At 47.4% G+C, this 19,133-nt stretch overlaps 1 protein-coding gene across 1 annotated transcript in view; it reads right to left on the bottom strand.

The window, feature by feature from the left end:
- Window positions 1-19,133, bottom strand: part of LOC309720238 (spectrin beta chain, non-erythrocytic 1) — a 101,698-nt gene that overhangs the window by 57,803 nt on the left and 24,762 nt on the right. Inside the window, exon 2 of the mRNA XM_082556939.1 lies at window positions 9,948-10,234. Coding sequence (XP_082413065.1) covers window positions 9,948-10,095 — 148 coding nt within the window. The 5' untranslated portion in view covers window positions 10,096-10,234. The remainder of the gene's footprint in view (window positions 1-9,947; window positions 10,235-19,133) is intronic.

The raw sequence follows: 19,133 nt of genomic DNA, 5'->3' as shown, positions 1-19,133 counted from the left end.
CCACAGGCAGGTACGCCGTTACACCTTTGTCAGATAAAACGAGAGCAGAGGTCACGCAGACAATGAGGCACAGAGTTCAACCGAGGAAGACTTCCTTTAAGACGGCGCCCTCTGCGACGACTCTAAATCACACCGATTATTATTTATCAGAGTTTTCACTGACGTACATCCTGTTTTAAAGATTTTACATGATCATTATTTGATATTTGGGGTCGTGCACTGGCTGCCAGCTGCCTGAGGCTGTCCAGCGGTTCCCACAGCCGTCTTCAGCAAACAGAAGCTCTGCTGTCACCCTCAGCTTCAGTCACTGAAGGCCATGACTTTCAGCCAAACGCAGCGTGTGCAGTTAGTGAGTTCAACAAGTGAAATGAGCGTGTCAGAAAACCCCCGAGTAACAGCGAGGAGGGTCAGCGCGATGGCCGACATCTTAGCCAATCCTATTTTACAGCCCCCATAAACATTTTCAAAATAAGCACATTCACATCTCAGCGCAGAGCCGCACAGATACGTTACGTAAGGCAATTAATCTCATTTTAATTTGTCTGATAGTTTATTTCCAGTCATAAAAGAGAGATGATGATTTAATGCTCGTCACTACAAAGGTCCCGTTTGGTCTCGTGCTGTTAATCAAGAGCAAGATCTATGATGAGGAAATAAAAGCTTCTGATCAAGGATCATTAGTGGCGTCCTGCCTCGTCGTCTGTGCCATCAAGTCTTTATGGCTTTAAAAAAAAAAAAAAAAAGAAAAAAAAAGAAAAAAAAAAAGAAAAGTGGTGTTGATGAACGTCAAGACAAGCTCTTCCTTACTTCCTGTTCCAGTGGCGGCTCTTCATAGTTCTTAATAGCGAGTAATCCCTGGGAGCTTAAAGCTGCTCTGAACACTCAGTAATCCTGTTTTTTTTCCCCCTACATGGATCTGTGTGACGTCATAGGGAGGAGGACGTCCCTAATATGGTCATATCAGGTACCGACGCTCCACCCATCAGATGTTCAAATTAAGGGGCAGCCAATCAGAAGAAAGCCATGTTTAGAGGGAGAATTTAAAACTGCTATTTCACCCGAGGGGCCGCAGCGAGACACAGGTGGATTATTTTGAACTGTTAATCATAGAAAGCTACTCTAGGAGAGTCCACAGAGTCAAAATAAGCAGAAAAAGGTCCAAGCTGAGTTATTATAAGTTGAGATTATTGACCAAAACAATCACAATAATGACTTTAGCCTTTTTTTAAATGCACTATCAAGCCTCATCCTGCACTATTATTTATCTATAATCTGATTAAAAACATCAGTGAAACTCTAATTCTTATTTCTGAGGAGCTGATGTTTGGAAGCTCAAAGCGATCAGTTATAGTTACACACTGATGCTGCTTTAACTTCACAACCAATCACAGGGGAGGAGACCGGATACTTAAAGTGAATACCAAAGACCTGCTTCGTCCACGCTCTGCTGCTCGCTGCACTGACTGTGACCGAAAAAGCCTCTGAAACAAGCCGAACCATCAACATCTGAATTCATCCGAGCCAGCAAAGCGGTGATGGTCAGAGAACCTGCTGGCTGAGCTTCGCTAATGAGGCAGGCCAGATAACAGACCATCAGATAAAAAAACCCGCATCCTTCTCTGGCAACCGCACGGTAACCGTCACCTTTACACACCGTGACAGGCTCACGTTACAGAGGCTGGATGTGAAAGCAAGGCCGAGCTCGCCGGATCTGCTTCGCTCATGTGCAAAGGAGGGGGCGTCGGCACTCTGCTACTTTTTCTATAAAAACATTCCATCACAGATTAAGGACTGGCCTGAGATTACTTCATGTACATTTTAACGAGCACACAGTAGCGATCAAAAGTTTCATCCCAGGAATAAAAGTTCCTTTACAGACTTAAAGGGCGGGTTTGAGGGGAAAATAATGGGCTACACAGTTTAACCATGATTATAGTGAGAAAAGGCCAATTAATAACCAAACAGAGAGAATATTATCAGTCCTAAATGATGATATAAAGTAACCCCAAGTCTACATGTTGTGAAGGCAGGAAGAGGTCTTTTGTCCCATTCAAGAACATTTTTTCCAGGAGATCAAAGCCACAGGAGAACATAGGTCTACTCAACAATGACGAGGATCCAGACCTCAGAGGGTTAAAGAAACTGCGAGGAAACCTGAGGTGTCTGCACAGTTTCCTTCACAATCAAAGGGCACTTGGAACTAGAGGACAGGAAGGCCCTAAAGACACAACAGAAAAGAAAGGAAAAAAAAAAAAAAGTTCCTGAGAGGACACAGCTTCGTGACAGCGGCTGAAAGGAAAACCTGGAATGTTGAATTCCTTCATAAACCTGCTGCTCTGTGTTTCCACTGTGGTAAAATGGTATTCATACATATTTATACTAACAATGAAGTTAGTGCTCATGTTCCAAAACCTGCAGTTCCTCTAACGTCCAGCAGAGGCAGCAGTGAGTCTTTACAGCACAAATAAACATGTTTACAGCCTGATGCGCAAACGGTTTGGTCTCTCTAGATAATTTCCGCCTTCATAACACCCGTATGAAACTTACAGAATGAAAGATAAGATTAACAAAAACAGGGACGAGCTGAATAACGGTGCCTTTAATTTGTATTAAAGTTTGCATTATTGGGGGCGTGGCTACTTTGACTGATAGGCGGATGGTGACACAGGCGGCTGCAGCTGCTAGCTGTCTGCTAGCTTCACTGCAGCTAGTTGGAGTCCCAGAACTGGACCACTGGAGCGTGTCTGCGCTGGTGGAGCACTCGAACTATTCTAATGACATCACCCGACCAACTGGGTGCTGTGGGGTCACTGTGCTAACAGACCATCCAGGAAGTCTGAGCTCCAGGTTTGGGGAAATTCTGGGATTTTATTCAGTAATTCACAGTCTAGCTAATATTAGCTGAAACACACCCCACCCTCCAACTCCACCGCTGCCTCCAAGACAAGGGAATCAGGCAGCAGGCTAAAATTTGATTACATGATAAACCTTTCATTTTCTATATTACTGTTGAATTGTAATGAAAATTATTGCTTTGTGTTTATGAACTCATTTCTGAGTGTACACTGAGGCTTCAAAATGTGTCACAGTGGCTACGTCCATCTTTAATGGTTTTTAGTTTGAGAGTTACAAAACGAGCTCAAACCTCTGAACTGTCGCGTCTGATAGACACCAAACTGATGACTGAGCCACAGTCTTTAAAATCCGTCACCATCCACCATCAAACACAGCGATTTGCTAAAAACAAACTGGAAACTGTTTCGGCTCTCGCAAAGCAGCCATCAGTGCAGAGGTCAGAGGTCAGGTCGCAGCAAACAGACAACAGATGGACCAAACGTTCCTGCAGCTGACGGCAGGAGAGCGAGCCGCTCTTTATGTTGTTAATCTGTAGATAACAGCACGCTCTGTCCTTCCCGCAAGCGTCACGCTGCGTTTCGCTCAGTCATCCGGCTTCCTCGTGGTCAGGGCCCTCGGGACGACTCCGCCGTCGAACCAAACGCCCCATTCATGCAGGCTCCTCGCACTGGAGGCCTCGGGGAAAACACCGGGACTTTTCACTGAGGACGAGCCGCTGCTGAAGCCTCTCCCTGCTCTTCCACAAACTGAGAGCCGGCTCACAGTCTAAACTTGTGTTGCTGCCGTGGCGAATGTCACACCGACACGCCGCCTCGCCCTCCCGACCACACAGACACATTCCTGTGAGGTCAGAACATCAGCAACGTTTTACACCATCATAAAATGGATTTCTCTGACAGATTCAACTCTTTGGATCCACATAAATGATTTTACTCACATTTTCTGCCCAAGAAATCGATCCAAACTGTTCATGTGCACCGACGAACAGGAATATAAGAAATATAAGAAATCTGTATTTCATGGCATTAGAAACCATTTAGAGCTCCGACAACACAAACTACAAGCTCGTTAAGTGTTATATTCAGAGTTGGACGGTAGGTAACGTTAAAAAAGATTCACCAGCCAAAATTCTTCATGTGATCAGCCTGCAGCTCGAAAATCACTGAATCATATCTGTTATTAATCTCTGTCTCTCTTCCACAGCATGTCTTTATCCTGTCTTCCTTCTCTCACCCCAACCAATCACAGCAGATGGCCCCGCCCCTCCCTGAGCCTGGTTCTGCTGGAGGTTTCTTCCTGTTAAAAGGGAGTTTTTCCTTCCACTGTCGCCAAAGTGCTGCTCATAGGGGGTCATATGATTGTTGGGCTTTTCTCTGTATTTTTGTAGGATCTACCTTACAGTATAAAGCACCTTGAGGCGACTGTTGTTGTGATTTGGTGCTGTGTAAATAAAACTGAACTGAACCTTGTTCTGGATGATGCTGATTTATGGTTTTAAGCCCAGGAAGATTCGCTGTGCTCCGTGTTACAGCTGGTGAAGACTAGCTATGGTAACAAACAGTTCCTCTTTAAACTGTTATTCCCATAAAGTGTGAGAGTTTTACAGTATTTAATCAGCGTCACAGTAAACTGATGTGATGAACGGTGAGAGCAGACACAAGAAAGCTGCTGAAGTAGTGACTTCTCCCCTCAGTTTAAATGTTAAAGACCCAAACACAACAGTGTACACATTCGTGGCGACCGTGGCTCAGGGGGTTGGGAATCGCATCTTTAACTGGAAGGTCGCCGGTTCGATCCCTGGGCTCTCTGTCCTGGTCGTTGTGTCCTTGGGCAAGACACTTTACCCTGCTTGCCTACTGGTGTTGGCCAGAGGGGCCGATGGCGCGATATGGCAGCCTCGCTTCTGTCAGTCTGCCCCAGGGCAGCTGTGGCTACAACTGTAGCTGCCTCCACCAGTGTGTGAATGTGAGAGTGAATGAATAGTGGAATTGTAAAGCGCTTTGGGTGCCTTGAAAAGCGCTATATAAATCCACTCCATTATTATTATTATTATTATTCAAACCCATCTGGGCCCAACCCGGGCCACCTACTGCTCTGTTACGAGCTAGGCCCGATGTGTGGCCTAAATAAAGGTGGACCTTCAGCAGAGGGGATGCAAACAGGAAGTCCTTCATGATTAATTTAAGAGCGTGAAACAAAGTCGTACTAAAAAGGGAAAAAGACAAGGGGGGGGGGGGGGGGGGGGGGGGGGCGATCTTAAACATGAACGAAGGGAAAATCCAGACAGAAAACACGAAACACAGAAAGTTTAGTTTCACTTTGAAACCACACACGTTTAAAAAAAAAAAAAAAAAAAAAAAAACCAGACACACCAACATTCCCAGCATTCCTGCATCCAGCCCCCCGAACAGGAAGAGAGCGCGTGTGTGTGTTTGTGTCTCTGTGGGGAACCTGGACTGCTCCTGGTTCTCATTACTGTGGGGCTGGGTGAGTCTCTGCCACTTTAAAGCTTCAGTCCTCGTGTGAAACTTTTCCATAAACAGCTCCAACAGTAAACTCAGATCATTCATAATCACCAGTTTAACCTTCAGTCAGGCTTTAAATCAGGAGAGCAACAGGTAACTTCACAGAACCAGAATCAGCTCTGACAGGTCAGATGGAGGGAAATGATCCCCTGTGGAGACCCTGGCAGGGAACAGCCAGCAGCAGCAGCAGCGTACAGGCACAGCACGTTTTAATAACTCGTCTGTTTGAACTGGACTGAAGCACGTGCTAGTGAAAGTCTGAGAGCGGCACCAACCATTTGTCTCCTGCTGCATGAAGGAAACACACCTCGGTCACCAACAACCTAAAGGTCACAGCTCTGTTTGTGGGAGCAGACGCTGTTTGTTGGGACTGTTAATAGGGAGGAGCCTCAGCAGCAGCGTGACATCACAGTACAGCCGCATATCAGAAATCATACGATCGTCAATGCTGAACATTATACTGATCCATGTGAGCCGGAAGAATGACCACACACACACACACACACACTCTCCTTCTGTTCATTGTAAGCAGATCTGCCTGCGTTTCCATGGTGACTGGCGGTTTTGTGTTTCCCAGGATATCATATGGAGGCGAAACACAGTTGGCCACACACACACACACACACACACACACACTCTGAGGTTCCAGCTTCAGCTTTCAGGTGAACTGTTGAAGGTTTAATTGGCTGAAGTCATGTTTTATTAGAACTGCGACGACCAATCATCTCACAGCACCGACTGCAGTTTCAGTCTGATTCATCACACACACACACACACACACACACCTGTTATTTGACACATTTCATGAGTTTGTGCTGCACAAACACAAACTTCAGTTTCTGTGCCAAATATTTTCTCACTCGTCTTCCTTCCCTTGACTCCTTGCTTCGATCCCTACTTCACTTTTATTCCTGTATGATTTCATGTCCCTCCTTCCTTCCTACTCTATCCTCTGTTCCTACTTCACTTTACTTCATTTCCTTTCTTCATCACGACCCCGCTCTCTTTCTCTCCTTGACGTTACCTTTGATTTGGCTTCCTACCTTCATAACCTTTCTGTTTGCTCTCCCATTTCCTTCTGTCCTTCCCTCCTCATTAATCCTCCATGTGGAGAATGCAGATCAGTTACTGAAACCACAAAAACTACGACTGCTGCCACACACACACACACACAGTCGTGTTTTCATATCTCTGTGGGGACATCTACTTGACATAATGCTTTCCTAGTCCCCCTAATCCTAACGATAGCCTAACCCTGACACTAAAACCACATTATGAGTCTAAAAAATGCCTTCAAACCCATGAAGAGCGGCATTTTGGCCCCCACGAGTAAAGTAAACTTCCAATTTTCGGCCCCCACAAAGATATGTAAACATCACACACACACACACACACACACACACACACACACACACACACGCCTGCTGAGCTCAGCACGAAGAGGAAGAGGCTGCAGAGGAAGGAGGAGCCGAGTGCATGTGACAGACCATCATCTTCCTCTGCCAACAGATCACATGGGATCATCTTCATCACACAGAGGTCTCACTGAGCAGACTGAAGACTGTGTGCTGCTAAAACTTCACTGAATGTTCAAAGATTAAATCTAAAGAACTGAAGGATTTATACATTTTTGGCATACACAGTCTTATTTCCTTTCCTTCTCCCTCTTTCCTTCCTTTCTACCTTTGGTTCCTCCCTTTCTTGCCTCCCTCATCTTCATCACCTCTCTTTATTCAGGCACACATGAGACAATCACAGACCATCGTCTTCCTCTCTCCAGTGGTACTATGGCTCATTCGTGGACTCTCACAGGGCAGCTTTGCATGATTCACAGCTCAAACTAATCCTTCTTTACCTGACCCCAGCCCTGACTGCAGCTGCTCAGGTCGTCCTGTGAAGCCAGCTGTTTTAGCTCCTCCCCCTTTCAGGCTGCACTTGTATTCTGATTTCAGAACTTTATGATCTGCTTTTGTTTTATCTGAGCATAACAAGCACGATGGAATTTTTATTGACCATTTAAGCACGCACACACACACACACACACACACACACACACACCTGCATATTTAACACTGGTGTGAATTATTTAGTGCCGTGTGATGCTCCTGCAGCAGTCGGCCTTCAGAGTAAAACAGCTTCAGTTACTGTGACACGTTTACAATCAGCCCCGAGCCGCGGCCGGTTTAACCACAGTCCACTCCATGAAACAGACACATTTAAACTCAGAGGACTCAAAAAGTCCTCGTCTGTGCACAAAACATTCATTTCGCTTCCTATTTATTTAGAAGCATCTAAACATTTACCGTCCAGACCAGCCGCCGAGCGGAGGCGGGCAGAGCGACACAAACTTCTGACTTTGTTCCAGCTGAATTAGGCGAATGTTGAATTTTAAAAATCACCAAATATCAGAATAACCCTGCGTCAGGCCTCTTTCTACAATCAGATGATGGGATTTCCCCCAAAGACCACCCCGACAGCTTCATACCTCACAGAGTAGGAGTGAAACGATAGAAACGATATAAATTTGGCCAAAGATAGAGATTTTGACTATAACGCTCTATTGCGATAGCGCATGTTGATGATGTCATCAAACTGCGCCTGTTTTGGTCAAAAGCATCGCAGCGGCTACAACCATTATCATCTGCAAATTATGGCGGGCGACAGTCACAGCAAAGAGATGAAGCACTTTTGAAATATGGGGAAAGCCAAAAACTGCGCTTCCTCCACTTCTGTAACATTGATTCATTAATGTTGAATTCTCTCGCAGCTGTTCTGTTCCCATGTTGTTGCAGTATATTAATGACCAACCTCGTATTGTGGATGAATAATCTCAGTTGTTCTCCTGACTGAAGTTTGGCCCGTGTACAGCATCCTGCTATGCGATTGCATTTGTCCCAAACCACCAGAATCCGTCACGTTAACTTTTATCGAGTGGAAAAAAGTTGGCTTCATCCTCCAGCTTCACTGTGCTAATGTTATGCTAACATAGCTGTGTCGCTAGCAATCACGTAGCACAACATTATATACCAGGTAGTCCAACTTCAGTAACCCTACAAACGCCACTGCTGTTTAGTTTTCTGTCTTCATTTATGTTGGAAGTGGTAGCAGAGCTGTACGTTTGAATTGGTTTCAAAAATCTCTCAGTCAGAACATCCTATGAAATGTTTAGGTGGAAACTAGCGAGCTAACTTCCTGCTAACTTCTAACTCCATTAAATTTAATAACTTCTGTTTTCATGGATGCCTGGATGTTAAACTTAATTGTTACACCTGGTAAAGCAGCAACGCTGATGATTTTATTAAAGATGAAAGAATTTAGACCGTTTTTAACTCTCAGTGTTCGTTTGACTTTGGGACCTGAAGCGGACGGAGTTTTGGACCCAGATTACTCTGAAGCTCCTCACTACGGCAGCCGTAATGCTCTGACAATCCATCAAGCAGTGCGGCTTACCAAAGCTGTACTAAAACATTTTTAACAGATTTCTGCAGCCAAAATCTGTTCGAGGTCAGTAAGCACAACCAGAATCCATACATAAGGCACACTGTCGATTTTTGAGAAAATTAAAGGATTTTAAGTCCTTATAGTGTGGGAAATATGTTATACAGAAGAAAAGAATATATCGCGATATATATCGTTACCGCACATGCTTTAAATTATATCTCGATATGAATTTTAGGCCATATCACCCAGCCCTATCACAGAGTATGTCTTTTTGGTCATTTCGGGCTCAGTTTGGAAACTTTTGTGGTTCAGACGTCATGAACTCACATTTGGCTAATTTAAGGTGGAGCTGTGGCTGAACGCTGGCGACCAGAGTCGACACAAGTCAACAGGCACAAAAGTGGCCCAAAGAAAACTGAAATACGGTTGAATTTAAACCATTACTGAAGCTTCTCCGATTTTATGCTAATAATTACACCGAACTATGTCTTCATACACTGAAAACAACATGAAGTCATCAGCCTGCGAGCTGGAGTCACGGTGGGGGCGTGGGGGGGCAGATTATTTGGTTATTGTGTGTCCGTGACATTTGGCTCCAGCTCCGTCCGGATGCTTTGCTCGCCTCGTGAAGCGGCAGGCCGGCGTTCACCGAGCGACAAACCAGGAACCTAAAACTGTAAACTGCTCCACATCAGACGGCACGAGCCAGAAAAATAGAAACAGCAGTAAAACCCAATCTGGAGGTTTCCAGCCTCCATCTTTATGGTGGAGACCTGAGCCTGCACATGTGAGATACAGGAAACGTTTGTGCAGACGTCTGCCTCACTGCAACATGAAAACTGCATTTTAGCCACTCAGCTGCTGTTCATTGGGGCTGGCTTACAGCGCCCTCTGCTGCACCTCCAGCTGAACTGCAGCCGCTTCACTAACAGGAGGGAGAGCGCTCGCTGAGGAGGACTCAGGTGTTTCTGTGCTGGACCCACAAACAGTGCGGCGACTCTGAGCTTCAGATCCAGACTGATCAGCCGCTCTGAAGCGTCCCAGGTTTGATCTCTAATGGTTTTATAAAAGTGGCAGGTGTGACATCATCATCATCAGCTGTCAGGGATGTGAACGGCGTCCTACCTGCCAGGGCTTTGATTCGCGAGCGCTCGAAGAGGCGTGCCGAGCTGTTCTCGTTGTCCCAGTCGTCGGCGTCCCAGCGGTTGTTGACGCCATCGTTGTACTGCTGCTGGATCTCCATGTGGTCGTACTCCGCCGCTACCGACGTCATCTTGACCTCCCCGTGGCTCCACCTCCGCCTCCCCCGCTGGCTTCGAGTCCGTTCACCTGCTGCCTGCTGCTGATCACGCCGGACGCTCGCACACGCTCAGACCGGCTCTGGCTGGCAGGCCGAGATCACTTTAGGAAACCTGCGGGAGGGAAAACGGAGAGAACGAGGTGAGAAACGATGAACTCATAATCAGCTTTATTAAAGAACAGCTGACGGCTGATTGGACAAATATTTATGATTATCACAAACGAGGTCAGACGAGGCCACGCCTCTTCCCCTCGCCCCGATGACCACAGAAGATCAAAACTGCAGAAGGCGGCGGATAAACAAACAGGACGGGGTGTGCAGCACACGCCGTTGTACGCTCATGTCAAAATGCACTCAGTGTTTGTGGGCGTGCACGCTCGGGACAAAACGTAGACGCTACAGAAGAGTCTGGCAGGACGTGACCTGTCTGTGGGGCGTGCACTTATCGATCAGAGCGTGGAGTCTGCAGAGGAAACCAACGCCGGCGTTTTGTGTTCGTGCATTGGTGAGAAACACTGAGCTGTGATTAAAGCAGCACAGACACTCTGCTGCTCTCTCAGCCGCTGAGGAAGGTGGTCACATGACTGTGCCTTCTGCTCCACGATTGGCTGAAGACCACCCAACCTCCCTTTGAACAGAACAGTTTCTAAGCTAGAAGAAGGGCGCCTCCTCCTGGTCACAACACGTTACTACAACATCTGAGAAGCAAACACACACTGTGAACGCATCAGAGCAGTGAGGCGTTCAGTGACCAGCTCCAACATTCTCACTAACACTAATCTGTAGTTTAAAAGGTTGTGAACGATTTCATTTATGAGCAGATCGCTCCTGTCAGTAAAGTCTACAGATAGGAAGTCTGTGCTTCAATGCAACATGTGATCTACCTGTGCAGGTAAACACAGGAGCGACTCAGCGCAGGCGGTCCTGCAGTCATCAGCATGACTCTGAGATGGCGTTTAACTAACCACGACCTCAGCGGTTCACCCAAAGCAGGGAAACCTCAGACCTGAGCCGTCAGTCACATCTGTCTCCAGAGGTGCGCCATGTGACCAGCTGCTGGACACCGAGAGCTTCAGCACGTAATAAATGAATGAATGAGTTACAGCTGAGCCACCGTCTGAACCGTGAGCATGTCAGAGGTCAGAGGTCAGCTCAGGTTTCATAACACGAACAGAAATCTGGTGGAAACAAACAGACGTGAGGCTCACTGCTTTAATGTGAGGAAAACAGGAAAGTTTGAGATGCAAACTGTGATTTTACCCTTTAAGTTTATTATTTTCACTTTAATTAATCTTTGACAAAAAATAGATTAAAATTGAAATAAACTTATAAGTAACATCTTAAATAAAAATTTGACAGACGTCAGCACTTCTGCTCTCTGATTGGCTGCACTCCGTCCCATCCTCCTCACACTGCGGTCAATTCAAACGTCTCTACTCTGCATCACACCACAGGTTCCCTCTGGCTCCGCCTACTGAAGACCAACTCAACCAATGAAATTATTCTGAGTCTGTTTTCCCTGCAGAGTGTGTGTGTGTGTGTGTGTGTGTGTGTGTGTGTGTGTGTGTGTGTGTGTGTGTGTGTGCTGCTTGTGTTGCTATGCTAAAAATACGCCACAACTGGGACCCCGTGTGTGTGTGCATGAGTGAGTGTGTGCGCGCGCAGAGTGAAGCTAACAATGTGCACTCAGACAGAAGCAATAACACACACACACACACACACGGAGTCATGACAACAGTGTTTAGTAAGTGTGTCACTGCAGGGCAGCAGACTGAGTGAGGAGCTGAGAGACGCTGAGCTGCAGGATGAAACTGAAGCTGCTGTTTCATAATCTGGTAACAATCATCATCACCATGATCATTAATCCGCAGACACTCGAATGCATCACGCGTTGGCGGTTCAGCTTCGGGGACGCGGCAGGAAGCTTTCGTGTCTTTAAGCAGTGAAAACGTCCATCCTGGCGGCCGCAGCAATGGACGCGCTGCACGTGAAATGTGTTTGTTTGCTGAGGCTGTGCAGTTGGATGAGTTTAAAAAGTCTCCGGCCAGGCAGGTGACCACACACCTGACTGAGAGCGAGGTTTGGCTGCACGCAGATGATGGTGACTACGTTCCTGCTGCAGCGATAGGTCAAAGTTCAGGGGCTGAGGAAGGCAAAGCTGTGAGTAAGGATGCCGGGAATCGGGCCAGCGCGCGGGAAACTGAAGGTCTGCTGCAGGTCAGCGTGTGAAAGCTGCCAGCAGCAGAAAGAACGAGGCGACGGGAAGAGCCGAACCTTCTCAGGAGGATATTTATAGCCCGGAGAGAGGACGACCCTGGCTGGGAACAGGAAGTACAGAAATAGAGATGACGGGGCGGAAAAATTCAGACTTTTTACACTTTTAAGAATTTTGTGTTGTAGCTTTTCCTCATTAAATATGATATGAGGGATGTTAAAAAGTGAGGTCAGCAGTCGAGACAAATGCCCTGCTGGAGCCTACATTTCCCATCATGCAGCTTCACATGAATCCAGCACGTGTGCCTCATTTCTGAGCATCTTTTTCCCTTTTCTCTCCTCTCCATCTCTCGCCCACGTCCTCCTCCCACCTCTCTCACCCTCCCAGCATCCTTCACTACAATTACCTCCTGTTGAAGCTCGCCTCGGCTTTCTTTCTGACGAAAGCTGTCAAGTGCAGCCCCCCCTCCGCCCACACCTCTGTCACACTGTGACTGTAGGGGTTTTGGTTTTAACCTGAGACCTCTGCAGACATCGGTAATCCTACACAGGATGTGATTGTGCTTTTAAGGGCAAAGAATAAAACTGGACGGTCAGGAGACGTCGGCCACATGTGTGAACGAGGAAGATTAAAAATATAAAAATTATCTGAGGGTTTACGGACGAGCAAAGACTAAGAACTCAAAGAATCGAATTAAAATCAGCTGAAACTGTAAAGCCGAGTGGACGACAAACCGCCACCCGTGTGTCACGCTTTTAAAGGTCCAACAATCAGACATGAAATCACAGAGTTTGTGTTTGGCTTCAATAAACGAGGCCTACCTCATACACCACCCCGGGGTGTCCTGTGACACAGGTGGATGAGCACTGATCTGAGGTCAGAGCGTGCACGGCTCGTTCCGTCTCCGAATGAGAACGAAGGAGGAGCGCGGCTCGACTTGGAGTCGAGTCCTAAATCTGCTGCTGTGGGAGAAATAAACTCCTCTCCCTCCTCTTCACACGTTTCTGTTCCTGAACCAGCAACAAGCAAACATCATCCTCTCCACCTGCTCCACCCGAGAAGCTGCTGCTGGAGTAACAACAACAAAATGTAATGAAAGCTGAGAAACCTCCAGTAACTAAAACACATTCTAACACGTCCAAGTCCTTCGCTTTGCTTTCACGCCGTTTAACCACGCTGAGAATCCCTCGCCGACTCAAACGATGTTGAGCCCAGTAAGAACCCGTCACGGTCTCGTACACGGGTGCGTCTCACCTTTTCCTGAGGCCGGTCAGAGGCAACATTAAAGCTGCTTCGTTTTCTTTCATACGTGCAGAGAACCAGAAACCACACAGCATCGTTTCCTTTCAAAATAAAGGCACGACCTGCTCCTCTGAGTGGACGACTGAATGTTATTTACTACACTCTATTCTGCACTGAAAGACGGGCAAAAAACACACGTTGCCATGGTTACGCTGCCCCAGCATGCAGCGCGTGGGAGCCCACTCGTCACGGTGGCGACAGCGGCACAAAGACTCTCGGCTGAAGCTTCGGGAGGAGGAACGACCACACTGCCAGCGGAGCTAAATCACAGACGGCGGCGACAGGATAAAAGAACCCGCCCTGTCTGTGGAAACGAATCAAAGTTCAGGATTAGGAGTGGAAGTGGACCGGAGGCCCGCGGAGGTCACCGGCTCTCTTAGTCAGCAGCTTCGTCAGAGCTGCTGTGGACACAAGAGACCACAGGTCATGTGGTTCAGTCAGCTGATTGATTGTTACTGAATCCTTTCATGAAAATAAAATTCAAACACTTCGTTGGCGTCTCGTCAGCGCACACCTGCTGTTACCTGATGAAGCTGAAAACAGATGGAAAAACAGACGACGCTCGTTTCGTTGTATTTTTAGCTCTGACAGTTTCACTATGCAAATATCAATAGTTCACCATGGCAACGCAAACCGGCAGAATCTCACTCTGCATTCAGACTCCTACGCAGGACAAGCTGCCGCCACGGCGCTCGCCCCGACCATGAACAGACGCACACCGACCGACGGCAGAGACCAGACTGGAACCACACGGACAGCAAAGACTCGAGTTTTCCAGTCGTGTCGGATCACCACAGACTTCCTCCACGACCGCGGGTCGGCACCAGAGCCAAACCTGAGCTGAGCAAGGTCACAAAGAAAACACACAGCAACAGGTGTGTGTGTGTGTGTGTGTGTGTGTGTGTGTGTGTGTGTGTGTGTGTGTGAGAGAGAGAGATTATCTGGGACATGCATGAGGAGGTGATCCATCACTCTCCTCTCTGCAGTCTCATGTAGGCCACACTGAGCAATGTGGGGCAGCAGCTATCCGACCCGACACCACCGAGGTCTGAGCAGAGCAGCGGCAGGAAGTCAGAGACACTGATTGGATGGAAGCTCGCACTTGGAATCAGGGACGGCGCCATTTTGGCTCCAGGTTTGAATGATTGCGCTCAGCTCTGTTCAGGTTCTGTTTCACTTATGATTTTATAAAAAGGTGCAAAGAAAACACGAGGAGCTCAACAGCACCGTGTGAACTCCATCCACAGCTCACAGCAGTGCTGGAGAAGCTGTGAGATGTTCACCTTACAGACGTCCATAATCACAGCAGCTCGTCCAGCTGACTCCAGGTGTTCACGTCAGGGACATAACCTCTCTTTGATTGGACGGTCTCCGCTTTGGCTAATATAAAATTAGTTGTTGCATCTGAACATGTTTTACTCTTTGAACGGCGCTCACAGATCGAAGACGTTTGTTTTCTCGTAAACCTCTGCTCGATCTCACCTCCGTCTACATCGGAGGCGTCGCCCCCTGCTGCTCAGTACAAAGAATGCACGTGTCAGGTAAAACCAAAAACACTAAATAAATCCTCAGGCTAACTCGAGCCCGACTGATCAGTGGAGCCTGCTTTGATTAATGAGGAAACCATCCTGAATCTAATTAGTGACTCTGAGCCGGAGCCAGTAATTAGATTTTTGTTAGATTTGAGATAAGATGTCCTCGTAACGATTGAATCATCGCAAAGAGACGGCACACACAGATCCAGGCGGATGGATACATCACGCTGTCAGAGATGATCCGAGGACTCGCTGAAGTCTGACAGCAGGTGAGTTTAGACATCAGTGTCGGGTTTAACTAAACCAGCATCTGCTTTTGAGCCCAGGCGTCCCTGAGCTGCTTTCATGTCTCCTGCAGGAAGGAGTTAGTGAAGGTCTCAGGACAGCTCTGACAGTCATGCTTGTGATGTACACTGTAATCCGGTTATCTCATCCTGAGCAGACAAAGACCCTGAAGTCACACATAATTGGCCTGCACGAGAAATCATGCTGCACTAAAGGTCAGCAGAACCAGTTAGAGGAAGCCAGTGTGCTCCATCTTCTGAGGACAAGAAATGCTTCTGCATTAATGTGCAGAAGACTGAACGTTTCTATCTGGAACAAGGAGCTTTTGGACCGTTCGCCCTTTGATTGGCGCAGTTTTCAGACGTGAGCTGGAGTGGCGGGCGTCCTCTGCGCCGAGAGCCCGAGCACGGCCGAACGTGCGATTGTGTCCCAGCGTCAGCTTTCAGATAAGAAACAAACAGGGACACACGAACAGCGTCTGTGGGAGAAACAAAGACGGCATCGAGCACCGCGTCCTGGCTCTTCCTGTTTAATTGTGACGTCCAATCAGAATCCTCCCGTGGAAGCGTCGCCTCAGAGAAAGCGGAGTTTAAGCTGATCGTGCCTGAGGGAGCCGATTGGAGGACGCGCAGCACAAATATGACAGTTAAAGGGCAGGACACTGAGCATCTCCACTACGCTAATTAGGTTATCTGAGCCGTTAATAGAGTTAGAGGTTGCCATGGTTACGATGACTAATCAATGGGCCGCAGACAGCCCTGCTCACTTTTCACAATGACGGCTTCAAATGCAGGGAAGAAAATTCAGATTTGATCTGCTCTGTAAATGAGCTCGAGCTCAAACATAGCGGCCCGTCTACGCCTCGGCTCCTTGGATTAAACAAGGACGACTTTACACATTTAACACTCGAGTGCACACACGCACCCCAATCCTCCAATCACAGGTCCAGAATCAGCCGTTTCCAAAGCTCAACAGAAACATTTTGTCTGCAGCTTTGATCTAAAATCAGTCTGACGTCCAGACTTTTGGTGCAACGACAGAATGACAGCGAGCTCTTTGTGAGACGAGCTTCAACCGCGGGACGCGTCAGGGTGAGCGGACCGTCACGAACACGAGGAGCGTACAGACCGGCTCCTCCCACAACGAGCTGATCCATCCAGGCTAACGCATGCGGACGACAGAGCGTGTGGATGCAGCAAAGCAGGAAGGACTTCAAGATCCAACTGCAATTTATTGTTTCTGTCCAATTCAAATTTTAGTCATTTATTAACGTTTTACCTGCTACAGGACCTTCATCGGTCACGTTTCTCAAAGTAAACTACAGCATCAGCATCCTACTTTATTTCAAACTACATCAGCAGGAAAAAAGACGGCTGCAGCTCCAGGTGTGCAGCGTGACGCGGTGTGGAAGCTGAATTATTAATAACGGCCACCAGGGGGCGGCACGTGAGGCTGCAACAAGCACTCCGGTCGTGTAGCAGCGACCCTCTGACCTGATGTCTCCAAACATATTGATGATGGACTCACGTGACCCACGCACCTTTTTGGAAACGTTTGTTATTCAGAGCGTCAAAAGGGAGGCTCGACCAGAAGATCCAGACAACAACAACAACAACAACAAGTCCCAGCACGTCAAAAAGAGAGAGGACGACTAAACTCCAGCCTGAATTCTGCAGCCAGGACAGTCTTTTACATTCAGTCTATTCCAGGATTATTTTTGTGTACGATTTAAATTTTCTGCACTGTAGCAACGTCGCGGCATCAAATATCTGCGGCTTGTTTAAGCAGTGAACTTGCCAGTTTAAGACAAATACATGATAACGGAGGATTATTTTGACCTGAGAGTCCTGCAGAGCTACTCTGGTGCAGTCCAGAAGCATGAAGCTGGAACACCTTTAAGGTGTTTGACAACCAGAGCACAGCTGAGTCTCCGCCTCCGTTTACCTGTGAGAAAAAACGTTTCGTTTCACCTTTTGATTCAGGTGTCTGACGCTCTGCAGTCCTCTGAGCAGCTATTTGTCCTTCCATCAGAGGACAAACAGCAACGCCAAGCCTGGACACACACACACACACACACACACACACACACACACACACACACACACACACCAGCAGGGATCAATAATGACTCAGGCATAAAGGTCTGCCCCAGAACCACGTCGCCAGGGTTACATAAATTAAAGCACCTCTTTCAAAATAAAAGCTTTTCTAACTAAACGTTAATGCAGCAGTTTCACTTCGCCTGCGACGGTGCCGTCGGTGACTTAAAGCTACAAGAAGTGGAAGTAATATTTTCACGTTAAAGATGCAGATCTTTTAGCAGGGGTTTGCTGTTTTGTGACACTCACTGAGCAGCTCTTTAAATCCATCACAAGAATCACCCTAATGAAGGCAATAAACATCCTAAAGACTCAAATACCGCAGAACTACAGACTTCCTGGGCCCTGCAGAGCTTTCCCAGGAATCGTCACACCATCACCATAGACGTCCTTCAGGTGGACTGAAGGTAGGTGGCAAAAAAGGGAACACTGTGCATTTAGTGAACTTTAAAAATTGACCTTTAAACTGAGGTTCGTGTGTTTTTAGACTGTGATGCTCTTAGAAAAGCTGGCAGACAAGCAGAAGCCCCCAAATTGATCAGCCTGGAGTTTTGAGGCAGGGGTGGAGCTCCAAGGTGGGGACGGAGCTCTATCCATCAGGACTGAAGCTGATCTCCAGCATAAGCTATGAAACAGAAAACTGGTGAACACTAAAAACCTGACTGACTTCAGCAAAACCACAGAAACACATTTAAAAAAGAAAACGTCTAAAACCTGAAGCAGCAAACACGGAATCTGCACAGCTGACGAAGCCTTGAGCTACGGCGGGATTTCACTCGGGTCTGAAACTGGATGAGCCAAAACCATTCAGTCAGTTTCCGGGGCCCCTTTGCTCTGTCATGTGAGCGCACACACACACACACACACACACACACACACACAAGGGAATAAAGGGCTGAAAGCACAGGAATGTGTCAGCAGTCAGAGGAGATGAGATCACGAGAGAGAGGGTGGGAGAATGAGAGAGGGCGAGTGAGCACATGAGTGAATGGGACAGCGAGAGAGAGACAGAGAGAGTAGGAAGGAAAAACTGAGACCCCCTTTTCCACCTGTTTAAAGACCCCGATCTGCATCTGGATCTCTTATCGGGAAAAGTCACGCGAGCTGATGGACACGTTCCTGCGATGACGATAAAACTGAAGCAAATCTAAAGCAGCTGTAAACAAAATTACCCACAATGCACGTCCACATACTGATCATGTGTTAATAGCAGGTGGTTCGATATAAGAGCAGTGACTCTGTCAGAGATCAGCACCAATATTCAGCTTCTTTTGATGGCTGACATCATTTTCCATCTGGTCACATGTCACAAGTAAGGGCCAATCAGCAGCGGCCCCGGGGAGAGACATTTGAAATGTGTCTTTTGTGTCATCTTCGTTGGTCTTCAGTCCTCCGTGATATGTTGTGAATTCATTACTTGAGAACCAGCAGATGTTATTATCGTAGCGCTCCATATTTTGGTCCCAGTAACTTAAATGAGCGTTTTTGGTGTTTGAACCGCGCAGGCGTCCTTCCAGCTGACGCCGGCTGTTTGTGTTCCTCTTTGTGTTTCTGTCACTTTGATTTTCTCTGGAC

This window comes from Aulonocara stuartgranti, assembly GCF_965226115.1.
Source record: "Aulonocara stuartgranti genome assembly, chromosome: 13".
NCBI lineage: Eukaryota > Metazoa > Chordata > Actinopteri > Cichliformes > Cichlidae > Aulonocara > Aulonocara stuartgranti.
Note: the sequence above shows the minus strand (reverse complement) of the source record. Positions and strands in the feature narration are given on the sequence as shown.